Source organism: Tremella mesenterica (assembly GCF_000271645.1).
Source record: "Tremella mesenterica DSM 1558 unplaced genomic scaffold TREMEscaffold_1, whole genome shotgun sequence".
NCBI lineage: Eukaryota > Fungi > Basidiomycota > Tremellomycetes > Tremellales > Tremellaceae > Tremella > Tremella mesenterica.
Genome location: NW_006711225.1, coordinates 5,856,545 through 5,870,507, shown reverse-complemented (window position 1 = coordinate 5,870,507; position 13,963 = coordinate 5,856,545). Strand labels below are relative to the sequence as shown.

At 47.3% G+C, this 13,963-nt stretch overlaps 5 protein-coding genes across 5 annotated transcripts; 2 read left to right on the top strand and 3 right to left on the bottom strand.

Annotated features, from left to right (window-relative positions):
- Positions 1–2,049: 2,049 nt before the first annotated feature.
- Positions 2,050–6,597, bottom strand: TREMEDRAFT_26645 (uncharacterized protein; the record flags this gene model as incomplete). Its single annotated transcript, XM_007000718.1, has 13 exons — positions 2,050–2,152; positions 2,391–2,704; positions 2,821–2,956; positions 3,096–3,229; positions 3,404–3,589; positions 3,638–3,727; positions 3,864–4,439; positions 4,539–4,732; positions 4,812–5,007; positions 5,055–5,132; positions 5,236–5,814; positions 5,910–6,337; positions 6,417–6,597. 13 exons carry the CDS (start codon positions 6,595–6,597, stop codon positions 2,050–2,052), a joined length of 3,195 nt encoding a protein of 1,064 aa, XP_007000780.1.
- A 653-nt stretch (positions 6,598–7,250) lies between these two features.
- On the top strand, positions 7,251–8,410 carry TREMEDRAFT_59839 (uncharacterized protein; the record flags this gene model as incomplete). The annotated part of the gene is made up of 3 exons (XM_007001772.1): positions 7,251–7,299; positions 7,432–7,608; positions 7,863–8,410. The coding sequence occupies 3 exons, from the start codon at positions 7,251–7,253 to the stop codon at positions 8,408–8,410; spliced, it is 774 nt and encodes a 257-aa protein (XP_007001834.1).
- Positions 8,411–8,607: 197 nt separating this feature from the next.
- Positions 8,608–11,176, bottom strand: TREMEDRAFT_42471 (uncharacterized protein; the record flags this gene model as incomplete). Its single annotated transcript, XM_007000975.1, has 8 exons — positions 11,035–11,176; positions 10,595–10,805; positions 9,973–10,193; positions 9,584–9,639; positions 9,485–9,539; positions 9,138–9,288; positions 8,898–8,979; positions 8,608–8,732 (listed from the first exon to the last, which is right to left on the bottom strand). The coding sequence occupies exons 1-8, from the start codon at positions 11,091–11,093 to the stop codon at positions 8,608–8,610; spliced, it is 960 nt and encodes a 319-aa protein (XP_007001037.1). The 5' UTR covers positions 11,094–11,176.
- Positions 11,177–11,372: 196 nt separating this feature from the next.
- On the top strand, positions 11,373–12,032 carry TREMEDRAFT_67483 (uncharacterized protein; the record flags this gene model as incomplete). The annotated part of the gene is made up of 2 exons (XM_007001914.1): positions 11,373–11,535; positions 11,674–12,032. 2 exons carry the CDS (start codon positions 11,373–11,375, stop codon positions 12,030–12,032), a joined length of 522 nt encoding a protein of 173 aa, XP_007001976.1.
- A 161-nt stretch (positions 12,033–12,193) lies between these two features.
- Positions 12,194–13,891, bottom strand: TREMEDRAFT_67482 (uncharacterized protein; the record flags this gene model as incomplete). Its single annotated transcript, XM_007001913.1, has 3 exons — positions 12,194–13,078; positions 13,312–13,627; positions 13,869–13,891. The coding sequence occupies 3 exons, from the start codon at positions 13,889–13,891 to the stop codon at positions 12,194–12,196; spliced, it is 1,224 nt and encodes a 407-aa protein (XP_007001975.1).
- Between the last annotated feature and the right edge of the window lie 72 nt (positions 13,892–13,963).

Sequence of the window (13,963 nt, the reverse complement as noted above, 5' to 3'; positions counted from 1 at the left end):
TTTCGCGTCACTCCCATGCTTCGTGCAGCAGCCAGACGACCTGTTCAACCTGTTCTCCGTACTCCCGTCTTGAAGAGACGTTTCGCCTCGGGTGGACCTGATGTAGTACGTTTCTTCCGTGCATCATCCTTCTCAGCTATCCGTAGGATCATGCAGGACGAATACGCTTCATTGACATCAATGGTGAGAGACGGCAAAAGCTGATAAATCAGCCTCCCCCTCCACCGCCTAGGAGTTCAAACGTTCCTATTTTCCTCGGTGTTCTCGGAGTAGCAGCAGCCGGTACGGCTTATTATTTCTACGGTACTCCTGGTTCTGCGAAAGATACAGGTAAAGAGCTCGACAGTAAGATCAGAGGTGCTGTGGCTACTGTGGAAGGCAAAGTCGGTTTGAGACGAGGCAAGGATGAATATCAGAAAGTGTACGATAGGATCGCCGAAACTTTGGACGCTGAGGGATACGATGGTGAGTAATTCCTCTACTCTCCACTCTTTCGCATCTTCCCTACAGACCTCGAACCATCCACTAAGCTGATTCACCTGGCCGCCTGGGGTAGTTTGGGTTGAAATCGTCTAGTCCTCTCTGTTCCCAATATCAGATTTCTTTTTGCTGATGCGCAGACGGCTCCCTAGCTCCGGTCTTCATCCGTCTGGCATGGCACGCTTCTGGAACGTACAACAAAGAAGACGGTACTGGAGGATCAAACTATGCTACTATGCGTTTCCCCGCCGAGGCTTCGCATGGGGCTAACAACGGTCTGGTCAGTCGATCTCTTCCATCCTCTTTCTCTCAGTCTCAAGCAAGTAAGCTCCAGAAAAATGTTGATGATCAGAACATTGCTAGAGATCACATGGAAAAAATCAAGAAAGAATTCCCTTGGATCTCGTATGGCGATTTATGGACTTTGGGAGGTGTTTGTGCCGTACAAGAAGCAGGAGGACCTACTATCCCTTGGCGTCCGGGGAGGATCGACGGATTCGAAACCAATGTCACTCCTGATGGACGATTACCAGATGCCAGTCAAGCGCAAGATCATCTCCGATTTATCTTTTACCGAATGGGGTGGGTGTTGATCTCTCCTTTTGTGGTGTGAGATGGAACGCGCGCTGACGTACAGCTTCAACGACCAAGAAATTGTCGCTTTATCTGGAGCACACGCAATGGGTAGATGTCATACCGATCGATCTGGCTTTGACGGTCCTTGGACTTTCTCCCCAGTGACATTCAGTAATCAATACTTTGATTTATTACTCAACGAACCTTGGCAATGGAAGAAATGGAAAGGTCCTGCGCAATATGAAGATAAGAAGACTCATACACTCATGATGCTTCCGTGGGTTTAATCTTGCTTTGACCCGTTTTCAAACCGTCTCCCCTCACAAGAGCCTAACCCCTCTAGGTTCAGCATCGCAACAGCTGCGGGAAGAGATCATATTTGAGAAGTACTGATGAATAGGACCGATATGGCTTTGATCAAGGACAAATCTTTCAGTGCGTTTACATCTTTAAATACGATGTCATACTGATCATGTAGAAAAGTACGTGGAGAAGTACGCCAAGTCAGAAGAGGCTTTCTTTGAAGAGTGAGTCTTTTCCCATTCTTCTTCCTTGGCCCTCCTGCAGCCACACTCAACATTCTGCGATCATCTGCGTGTCATGAACAAGTCTACTCGTACATGTCACTAATGTCAAGCTTCTCCAAGGCCTTCGGCACGTTGCTCGAGCTCGGAGTCCCCACTTCGCAGTTCGCAGGTGAACCTTGGACCATGGGATCCAGCTAGTCGAATCGTACAGACTATCTACTTCAACTTTCATGTCAGATAGGTCAAAAACAGGAACGATCTGAGAAATAGCAACAGATGTGCAGAGATGTATTTGATTGGTCCCTTCAACTACACCTCACATGGTCGTTGCCTCCCATTAATCATTGACTCACATCTCTTGACGTGTCGAAAGTGAGAGTGGACACGATGAGATAGGTCTAAACCTCGCAAAGATGAATGCAGATAACACGTCTACTAACACCTTACACCCAAATGATTACATCCTTTATCGTTCTCGATATTCCGGCATGAGATGTGCAGCGCTCGCTACTACCCCTTCGGCACGTTGATTCCGTCTTCTGGCATTCTCCAACTGTCTCTCCAGTTCCCTATCGCGTCAGTCGTCTTCCCATACACACCTCATAGCCACACGGGGCAGATGGCGGACAAAAAGGACATGTGATCCCCCACATTCATTCCCCCTTAAAGCCAGTCTGTCAAGATTACTCTTTTCGAGTCCTCCTCCGAGTATGAATGATCATGTGATGGGAAAGAGAAGTGTAAGAGAGTACAAGACAAGATTTCCAGGAACAAATTGAGTTGTGAAACAAAAAAACGAAAACTGACCGAACTTGTCCCTCCAACTGAGCAGCTCTTTCCTTCCCACCCTGTTTCTCAGTCTTGATCTTCTCTCCTGCTATCCTCAACCTATTCTCATATTCTTTCACTCTCGCTTCCCACTTCGCCTCTGCCTGTCCTGCCCGAGCTTGCATCTCCGCCACGCGAGCCTCGAGATCTGCGAGTTGACGTTTAGCTACGGATTCACGTTTCTCAGCGGACGAACAACGTTCGTGTAACGAGCGTAGTTGAGCAGTTTGAGGTGGTGAAGCAGAAAGATTTGATGGTGATGATAATTGACGAAGGAGTTCTTGATTTTTAGTCTGATGATCAGCCGTTTATCGCATATGTCTCAATAAGCCCCTTCCTCGACCAGTGTGAATGAAGGAGAAAGTGACACTCAGAAGGTCAGAAGGAAGGAGAGGAGACTGGAGTTCACCTTTACTGCATCCAGTTCACCCTCTTTGAGAGCATACTTTTGCCTCCATTGCATTCGCGTCAATTCGAGTTTCTTGACGGCAGCTTCAAAATTGTCCAAAGCGCGCCATTTCTGTTCCAGCTGTTTCTTGAGATGTCTGGATGTCAGAGGCACGTTCAAATCGTTCCTTCATACCTCACATACGGCTGTTCATCCACAGTGTCCGATATGAGTGCAGGAGAGCTCCGGGAATGGGAGCAGGTGGTGGAGATGAAAGCAAGAAAACAGGAGCTCACACCATGCGTTGATCGACAGACGTCTCAGTCTCTTTGATACGCTTTTCAAAGTCTGACCTGACTTGATTGATCGCACGTACTCGTTGGAGTAAGGCGTCGCGGAATGCTGTGAAGTTGACTGGGGTTGTGTGGTCCTGATCATGAGCATGCGTCAAGCGTCCCCTCGATCGTTGAACTGGACTGAGTCTCTTCAGAAGCGATACATACCGCACCGATGGAGTCTCCTCTCTGTGGCATCCACACTTCGGTGCGAGCAGAGGTGAAAAGGAGGCGGTAGGAATGGGAGGATTGAAGTGATCCCAACTCACTTCCGTTCCCAAGAACTTGTTGATATCCTTGAAGACGCGCAACAACAAGTCACTCCTCTCCTGTCTCTGCTGCTCGGCCTGCTTCTGCAATGCAAATCTCTCCTGCTGCGTCTCAGTCAGTAATGGCTCCAATTCTTGTAGTCTTTCTCGAAGTTGTTGTGCTTCCTTCTCCAACTGTCTCGCAGTCTGAACATTAGCTCTACCATTCTGTCTCCCTGACCCTCGGGAGCTCACTTTGTTGGCGTGATCGAGTCGATCGGACATGTTGAGTCGACCTTGACGTTCAGAGGAGAGACGGCTTTCAAGATCACGTTGTTTGTCCATCTGTCCTGTCAGCTGGGTTCTGGCTCATCGGGTCCGTAGATGTTTTCCTTCATTTCCCTCAGAACAATTGTATACACCCGCAAATAGAAGGACTGTCCAAAACTGAGGCACGGGAAAAACCTTGTTATACACTCACCATAGACGCGACCTCAAGATCTCTCTGCCTTAACGCCGCCTCCTTCAACTCTACCTCCTCCCTCGCCACACTCAACTCGTCCTCGGCCCTAGCCAACTCCCTCTTGACCTTCTCAATCTCCATCCCCATACCAAATCTGTCGGTGGTACGATCATCACCAATCCTCCTTCTCTCATCTTCCAATGCCCGCAGATTACTCTGCACGCTTACGATATCTCGGTCCTTCGCGGCGACCTTATCCTTAGCAGCGTCGAGTTCACTTCGAAGACGTTTCTGCGCCTTCTCTTGTTCGGCCAAGGCGCGACGGTGAGAATCAGCCTGATCCTGTTTATCTTGTCTCCATCGTTCCTTCTCCGCCAGATGAGCTTCTTCTTCTTGGCGAATTTGTGAGATCAGCGTGTCGTGGTCATCCTGCAGCTTCCGTCGTGCTTCCTTAAGAGCAGCGACAAGCGTCTCATAGTGCGATTTCGTACTGTCGAAAGCTTCATCTGCTGATCGCAAGTCGGCATTGAGGTCGGATTCTCGGACTCGAAGCTCATCAAGAGCTTCTTCGAGTTCATACACCCTCTGTCCCAGCTGCCAAGTCAGCCATATGTTGAGCATTCAGAGATAGTCCAGTCAGGTTCGCGATTCAAATGAAGGACATGTGTCGGGAATGACGATTGGAACACGTACAACTTCAATCTCCTTGTTAGCAGCAATGAGATCGGCCTCCTTCTCCTCGTTGTCTCTTTCGATATTCCGCATCGTCTCCTCCAGTCTATCATGAGTCTCGCTCTGAGCAGCTTCCAGCTCGGCCACCCTCTCGCTGACCACTGCCAATTCTTCTTCCCGCTCAAGGAGGGCATCGCGTAATTCTTTAAGGTTGGCTTCGCGGTTTTCCAAAGTCTGCTCGTCAGCTACTGTGCATCACTGGGACGATGAGAGATCAGTAGACCAGAAAAATACTCACATCTTTCAGCTCGTCTACTTGAGCCCTGGCCTCGATCACCTCATCCCTCCAATCCGCCTCCACCTGCTGTATCTCCGCCTCGTGGTCACGTATCTTAGCTTCGATCTCTGCGTTGAGCTCTTCGATTTCTTGGTCTCGTCTATCTAAATCGATTTGAGCCGCAGCCAGCTTGTCACGTAACGAATTGATTTGCTTTTCAACAGTCAGTCAAAACCATGCCTGATCATGGTACCACTCACGTCTTCGAGCTCATCTGCATCGGCTGAACCGCCCCGGTTTCGCACATCCTCCAGTTCTTGCTGCAAGACGGCATGTTCCTATCAAGTGAGCATGCTTGTCTTTAAAACTTAAACTGACCATAACGACCGGTATGAACGACTTGGCGACGTGAAGGGAAGGGATCTTTATGAGAAAACTAACCTTCTCCAAGTCCGCTACCTTCTGCAATAGTTTTGCCTCCCTGCCTTTGCCCAAGCCCACACTACCGCCGAGCTCGCTCTTCTCCAACTGCATTCGCTCCAATTCATCCCTTGCTCTATCAGCAGCCTCCCTGACCCGTTCCATCTCTTCGGTCTGGTCTTCCAAAGTACCCTTTGCACCCTCCAGCTCTCCTTCGAGCTCCTCTGCTTTCTTCCTCCATATCACTTCACTTGCCTCAGTATCCTCCAATTTCGCCCTCCCCTCATCCAGTTCCTTCTCTAGTGCCCTTCTACGCTCTTTCTCCTCTTTCCACATCCCTTCCAGCTCTTTAAGCTCGTTTCCTCCTCTTGATCCCTTTCCGTCACCCCGCTGAGACGCAGCGAGCTCGCGTTCGAGTTGCAAAACCAATTTTTTGTACTTTTTACATTCCTTACTCAGGTTCAAAGTTTCCGCTTTGAGTTTTGCGTTCTCCTCTGCTATCTTGGTGAGAGATTCAGGGCCCATCGACGCCAAACGTTCTTTGAGAAAGTGATTCTCGAGTTGGAGGGAGAAGAATTCTTTACGCATTGCCTCGAGTTGCTGTGAGTCAGTCCCACTTCTCGACTTCCTTCATCCAGAAATACGGTTTTGCATTTCTTACAGGCAAGAGAGAAGCAAACGAGGGGACCACTGACCTGTTCCTGTTCCCTCAAAGTCATTGGTCCAGAACCCACATCAGCCGCCACGCTATGTCTCCCATTCCTTCTACTAGGACCACCATGATAACTTTGTTTAGCACGAGGGGTCACTCCTCCCATCCAACCCACACCATTCTGTCTTCTCTTCGGACTGATGTTCACCGAAAGCTGAGATAGAACATTATCATCATCCTCAGAACCATATCTGTCTCTGAGCGGACCATCCGTTTCTGATGCGGAGGAAGCTGATGAAGCTGAGCTTCTACTGAGTATCCTATTCCGTCTCGGGGCGGCAGTACCAGGGGTTTGATCAGGTAAAGCAGAGTGGGAAGAGGTTCGCCGGACTGTGGTAGGTGGCGAGAGAGAGAGAAGAGCAGAATTAGGCACATGAGGTGGGGATGGTGTGAAGAGTGAAGGACCTGAAGCTGACGTGTCGGGAGTTTGTATGGAAGGTATCCGAGGTACTAGGGTTCAGCTCTTGAAGTCATAGTAGTCAGAGCTCACAAGTAGGAATACGTTGACGGGTTTGTTTAGAAGGTTCAGCTTGAGAATCTTCAGAACGAAAACTGGATCCTAAAGAATCGAGTGAGATGTCAGGTAGGGTTTGACCGGATGGATGATCGGTCGAATCGTTCTCCCCGGAAGGAGAGCTCAAAAGAGCGGCGAGAGAAGAAGTCGGAGGCATTGCTGCCTACCTGATGGCTTGCTTCGATGCTCTGAGACGAAGCTTAAAGGTGTATGAGGTGAGTGGTGGGTGGTGACGAGTGGATGGACGTTCAACTTTCGTCGCGTGTTGACGATGCAGAGTTAGCCGGTCGAAAATCTCCACTTTGGGTAATTTCATTTCAAACTCATACAGGGCCAACCAAAGAAGTAGGACAAGTCGATTTTACATTCCAAGTGTGTCAAAGTTCAGCAACATGTCAGCCCAAGCATCGTCATCTACTACTACGACTGGGAAATCAACAATATCCAATACTTTCACTACCTTTGCTGGACATGTCGACCCAGGAGCACCGGTCTATGTGGCTACGGCAACTTTAGTCTCAGGTGGGTTTTTCTCCCTGGCTGCACTCTGCCAACTTGTCAATCCGAGAGCTTCGGTCAATTCGGTGTGGGAAGATATTGTCAGCAGTACAAGCTCACAGAGTAGGTGCTTTAGGAGCTACAGGTGGTGCTTTGGTCGGCGTTATACGCACTATGAACCCGATATATTTCTCAGTTCATTCAGCGTTAAACACTGCTGTAACTGGATTTGTCTTCTTCGGTCAGTCCTAGTCTCCAGTCCTACCTGACATTTTCCAATATCTACCATCGCTCTTGATCTCTTCTCTCTGTATGCCATACCGCGGGTACTTCCGATGGCATGCGTCAGAGAGAGAGCAGGGTCAAAAAGGGAACTGAAGATTCATTCCACCCGAGAGGAAAGAAAGAGAAAGCTTGTAACTCCCTGGGCAAGCGGTCTTGTCTTTTCCTCAACAGCTGCATGAAAGATTGAAGGAGGCTCGCTGATACTCAGGTATAAGAGAATACTTAATCTCACCCACTCTCTCCCTCCGCTCTGAGATGATACGAGGCAGAAGTGAGAAATCCTTGGGGAAGCTCCCTGCTAGTTTGAACGAAATGAAAATGGAAAAAATGGTCGATTCGACATTATCAGGTTTATTATCGGGTGGTATTTTATCTGGTATCGTTCGTAAGTTTCATCTCTCCTGTTGTATGTTTTCAAACCTTACCTTATTCATCTCCTGATCCTCGTCATTTCTTCTCTCCCCAACCGAGTATCGGTCGTCTTCATCTTTTCGGAGTCTTGCTCGGTCATTCATCTGATACTATCCTCATTCCCTTCCTTGACCATCCATCCAGTATGAAGATTTTGTTCGTGCTGTTCTAGCAGGTGACAGAGGGTTCAACTATGGAAAAGAGGGAAAATGATATTGACGCACATAGGTGGGAAACAGACTATCCCCCGTGCTGCTCTTACGGCTTCTCTCTTAGCTGGTATTCTTCAATACGGTACGAATCAATCACGTATCATCCGATTAAGATATCTCGCTTCTAGACAATCTGATCATGATCATTCTCTCGAACACGCTTCTTCTCCTATCGACACTGCTTCAACCTCTCCAACCTCTTCTTCATCATCACAAACTTCTTTGAACCCTGTTGTTCCAAAGGAAAGTTCATCGTCTTCTCACCTCACTGGAACACAAGGCGAGACCAATTGGGATCTGACAAACACAAGAATGGACATGACGAAATCAGATCCCAAATTACCAGGAAGAACTATGAGAGAAAGTATGGCAGACCCACTGGCTAAAGACAAATCAGATACGTTACCAACTAAAATCTTATCTTCTTTATCCAGCTTTCTACCGATCCGACAATTATCAAACGAAGCATATTTGGAAACTTTACAACGTAAGAGATCAGAAGTAGATAAGAGATTGAAAGAGATAGAAGAGGAAGAATTGAGAATATTCGAATCTTCCAAATGATAGATAATGCATGGTTTTATCTTCACCCTCTCCGTCATTACTTTACTACAGTATCTCCAATTCCAGCCCTTCTCTCAATTGGTTGTGTTCAATTCTTGGTAACATAAAACCGGTCTCTGGATTTCACACCACAGCACACCATCTCCGCTAACCTATCTGTGAAAAAGAGAGCTTGTTTCACTCGTCATCCCTAAGTATCATGGGAGAGGAGAAGGTAAGTCAGAATAAGAGTATTCGTCTTTGATCATAGGTCTTCCACGACTACGTGATCGTGCTTGAAGACCTTGACGAGTGGTGATGAATTCTTCGAACCTTGCTGTGTCTAGACATGAGCTTGGTATCCTCGGAACACTCGTATAGTTGATCACTTCATGTGATGTGGTCCTTCAGTCAACACGAAGAGAGGCGGAAGCGATACTTTTCTGATAGATACGACCTTTCGGATGGAAGGAGGGGTGAAGATGAAGAAATGACAGGATGGACATACATTCCGGATGCCACCTCGATAAAGGGGGACGGTTTTGAAGTATATCTCCAAGAGACCATTCAATACGCAATTTGTCTAATTGCTGCATGTTAGTCATTGACATTCTGCTTCACTTCCGGTGACAACCACGACTGTCTCCCTGTATACAATGATGTTGTTTTGACAGAAGAGACAACAGAAGACTGACAAGTGACGGACTGCAACAGATGGGTAAGTGATATATGGGAAGATCATGCTCACACTCGACGTTTCGTTATCAGGACAGATAACATAAAAGTTTCCTTTGTCAAACACCTTATCAAGCATATAATCGACGGTTTGTTCCGCGGTCCAAGCTCCGGCAGGTTTACCAGAGGAACTTCTGGTCATTCCTGTGTATGTCCAGCCAGGGCTGTTCACATTAGCCTCCAGGGACATCTCATCCCATCCTTCCTTTCATCCCTCCCCACACTCCCTCCGTCATTCATGTCGATGAGTTCAAGGTCGCTATCGTAAGACAGAGAGACAGAGATGTTACCTCAAAGAGGAAGTAGTGATCGATATGTTGAGATTAGGGGCCTAAGGTTGACGAGAACGATATGACTTACACAAACAAATGAGCGGTACAGTTACACCCAGGGGTATTCCTCAATTCATGAGCCACTTTCTCATCAGCAACGAACTCAACAAAATGACTAAAGACATACGTTGCTCAGTGTAAGCTTTGACACCAGCTTTGGAAACGTTGTACCCCGCGTTTCCCCTGATGATGAGTGCCTCGATCACATGTGAACATCAACACCTGATGGAAGTGCGTTCCATCATCTCCTGATGAGGGCCCCGTGGATGTCTAAGGCAAGCTTTCGATGAACAGCATTCTCCCCTTGCACTCTATCTTGCCTTTCAAGTAACACAACAATAGGTCGACAAAGAATCAGACGATCATATGAACTACCACCAAAAGGAAAAGAAATCTTCTAGAATCTGCACGAGATGTTATCTCCGGGGCAGAAGTTTGTGACAAATTGAGGGAAGCCATATGGATAAAGGTCAGAAGTAGGGATCAGATCGGATAGGAAGAGACGAGATTACTCACGGAGGACAAGTGATACCCTGTTTACTCCCCGTGCATACTATAGCACTAGCGTTCTCTTGTCTCGCCATATGTGGAGCAAAGACCTGAGCGACATTTATGATTCCGTGAAGATTAGTACCGACGGTAGTTGCCCAGTTTTGTTGTAGTTCCGCTAAAGGAGTAGAGAGTGAGAAAGCGGGACAAGGACGAGAAGTTCCTGCGTTATTAAGTAAGACGTGAACCTGTATGTCAGTCATGTGGTGATCTCAATTTTCTTTCTGGTCTTTGAACATTTCCCAACTTCTGGTTACTGTACTGTCCTGTTCCGCTAAAGCCATACTCATGAGGTTATAGAGGGGAGGAGTTCATACTGAAAAGATGCCCAATTGTTCTGCCAGGATGATGGTGAAAGGGATAATTCCTTTTGATATCCTCGTGAGGAACAAAGAGAAGGTCGATATGTGATTAACTTTTGTTGACCCCAAAGTGGTATCTGTGTCTCATGGATATACTTCGCACCGCTCACAAGAGGTAATTTGGTATTTCATCGTCGAATGTGAGATAGAATGGGAAGCGTTACTATATGAGTTCAAATGGATCAAGAAAGATTAAACCTAATAACCATGAAGGAAACCTTACTCACCTCTCCAAATTCATCCAAAACCTTCTCCCTCATCTTCACAACATCTTCCACATTACCCGTATCAACTTTCATACTCAACACTTCCCCCACACCTTCGACACCTTTCACATTGTCCTCAGCAACCTTGAGAGCTTTCTCGTCGATATCAGCCAAGAATACTGACATTCCTCGTTGTGCGAAACGAAGTGCTGAGGCTAAACCTATTCCAGAGCTGGAACATCAGTCTTGATCCCTCAAGGCTCTTCTTCCCTTCACCACCTGAAAGGGAATCTTTGCTTTCCTCCGAATCATTTGTTCTCGTGACTTGACACAGAAGAAGTTAATATTTCTCACTACTCCCGGCTCTTCGTGTATCTCTGAAAGATCTGAGGTTACATGTCGTGGAATGTACATGGAAGGAATGTGTACATGTGAGTAGACAAAAGATTTGATGAACTCACGCCCCACCGGTGATCACTGCCACCGCACCTTTGTGTAACATTGAAGGAGGACTTGACATGTTTCTGAACAGATCTTGTTCTTTATCTACCAGAGCTGAGGTGTATGACGGGATATACGAGGGAGATTGAGAGGAGATCTGGTTGATAGATAGATAGGCTCAAAGCAAAATAGATTCCAGTATCTTTGCACAGGGCAAGAACCTCCACTTTGACTGATTGCCGAAAAAGGCCGAAAGGGGTACGACCGCCATCGCTTAGATACGCTTGATTAAAAGTTTACTTTCATACGACATCTGGTAGTGTATTCAAGAGGAAGAGTCGAATTGAGAATAGACAAGATGTCAAAAGCGTTGGACAATGCTAATCCTACAATCTTCAACACTCCCGCCGCGTCGTTGTCTTCTCGAACTAAATCTCCAAGAGCCATGTTGTGGGATGAAGCTGTCTTGGATTGGGAAGACTCTGAGGAGAGGGAAGAGATCGATTCTCAGGAGGTGTATGGTGAGTCTTTCCTCTTTACTCCCTTCCCGTTCTCCCTTTCGCTTCTTCCAAACACACACAGAGAGATAGAGATGACGGCTTGGAGATTTCTGAATAATCACCCAGTCCTGCGGAGGATAGAGCAATGCTTACTGGTAGACCTTTTGAGAAGCATAACAGATCCTGAACATCCTGTCACATTGGAACAACTCCGAGTAGTCACCCCAGAAGACGTTCACGTTTCAGGAAATCGAGTTTTGGTCTATCTAACACCTACAATCCCACATTGTTCCATGTCAACCCTTATCGGTTTATCGCTTCGTGTAAGACTGTTAAGATCACTCCCACCTCGATTCCGAGTGGATATCAGGATTAAAGAAGGAATGCATCAAAGTGAACATGCTGTCAATAAACAATTGAATGATAAAGAGAGGGTTCAAGCGGCTTTGGAGAATCAACATTTACTTCAGGTTGTAGAGGGTTGTTTAGCTACTGCTGGGAAGAGAGGTGGAGAGTAGTCTTTGAGTTTCTTGTATGTCATGTATGATTGATTGAATATTTCATGTGCATAGGCATAAAACAGAGTCTCTGACCGAGGGAGAAAGCTACATTGTACACATGCATGGCTTACATCTTCCAGCATCAGTTCTTGTCTATGAGAGCAAACCCGCTATCGACTTCAATCCAAACTGACCAATCCCTTCCCCGCACGTCTCCCAAGCGCCTCGGACAGATTCATATTCGACCTCTCCTTGAAGAACCCACCTCTGACATCTTCTTGCCCATACTTGCTTCTCAATCGTTCTTCCCTTTCCGCTTCGCGTTTCTCTTGTTCCGCTCTCTGACTGAGTACTTGAGTACGAGAAGAATATAGTTGATCCGCCGATTGTGACATGGCCGCGAGTCGAGCAGCACGCATCTCGTCCAACTTATTCTTCCCCTGTCCATTCCCATTTGCACCTCCACTTCCAGACCCATTGACGTGCGACGTTGTGGGAGGGGAGTAACGAGATGATGTCGGTCGATCGGCAAGATCCATAGCTGAGGGACGAGAAGGATGGGGTTTAATCTCGGCTTTTTCTGTATGACCATTTCTATGTTCGTGATGATGGCCACGACTTTCCGATCTATCGTTCCGTCGTTTTGAATCATCATCCCTATACCTATCTCGGTCATCCCGACTCCGTCTAGGAGATCGATCACGGTCATAACTTCTCTCTCTTGATCTATCTCGATATCGATCGTCAGAATGCCTACGACGATGTCTGTCATCATCTCTGTCCCGAGATTTACCCTTTTCATCTCGTTTCGCCCTACGTTCTTCTTTCTCCGCTCGACGTCGATCTTTGCGCTCTTCCTTGGTTTCACCTCGTTCGTCCATCTCTTTCGCCTTTTGCATCTCACGTAATTTCTTCCTCACTTCCGGTCGGTTTTTGAGCGCTTCAATGCTGGCGATTTCCTGACGTTTGATAGCGAGTAGAGGGTCTTCACGGATTTTGGCAGCGGTGTCTCGAGCGGTGTTGGCGCTTTGTATAGCTATGAAGTCTTTATGGAGGTTCCCGACCTGTCATCAGCATTTCCCCTTTGGTCCGTCTCATGATCCTCTTATGGCTCGGGTGCCCTGATGTCTGGCCCGATATAACGACAAAGATTGGCTGGGGTATTCACTCCGGGGATCCGAGTACTTGATGGCAAGGGTGAAATTTGTGAACATCATAGACCGAGACATAGATGAATGAGGATAAGTGGGAAGTGATGATGTAAGAACGATGCAAGTCAGACGATCAGGACACTCACATTCTTATCACTTTGCGCCAACACCTCATCCACCCTTTTCTTACCTAACAAATAATCTTCCATCTCTTTCTCTCCTAATCTCGCTCCTCCCAACGCTCCACCTTCATTCCCAGGAGCAGCATACATCCAGTCCAATCTTTCTACTCTTTTACGCCCCGTGGAAGCCTCTTGCATACGTTGCAACTCGGCCAATTGTCTTTCTTCTTCCCTCTCTTTACGCAATTGAGAGACTTTCTTCTTTTCTTCATTCACGGCCTTTTCGGCTTTCCACACGCGTTCCTGATTGACTAGGAGCACGGGGTGCCATGACTTTTTCCTGTATGTCAGTTTTTGACATCATGTTGACGCTGAGTTGTTGATGGCTCCTCGAGCGACGCGGTTCAACAACAACATCATTCTCGGAATAGTCTGAGCATAGAATTGGGAACCGCGACAGAGGGACATGATATAGCAGTGACAAGATGAGGATCCTGGGATGAGATGAGAATAATAGACGTGCAGAAGGAGGGTGCGCCGCGGGGCAACAACGGAGAGGAGACGTGAGAGGCGACACTCACATATTCAAATCACCTCCACCCATCTTGTCAGATTTTCTCTCTGCTGAGTCCGGTCACTAAGAGTTGCGGTGGATCCAAACCACCTGTTGGAGCAC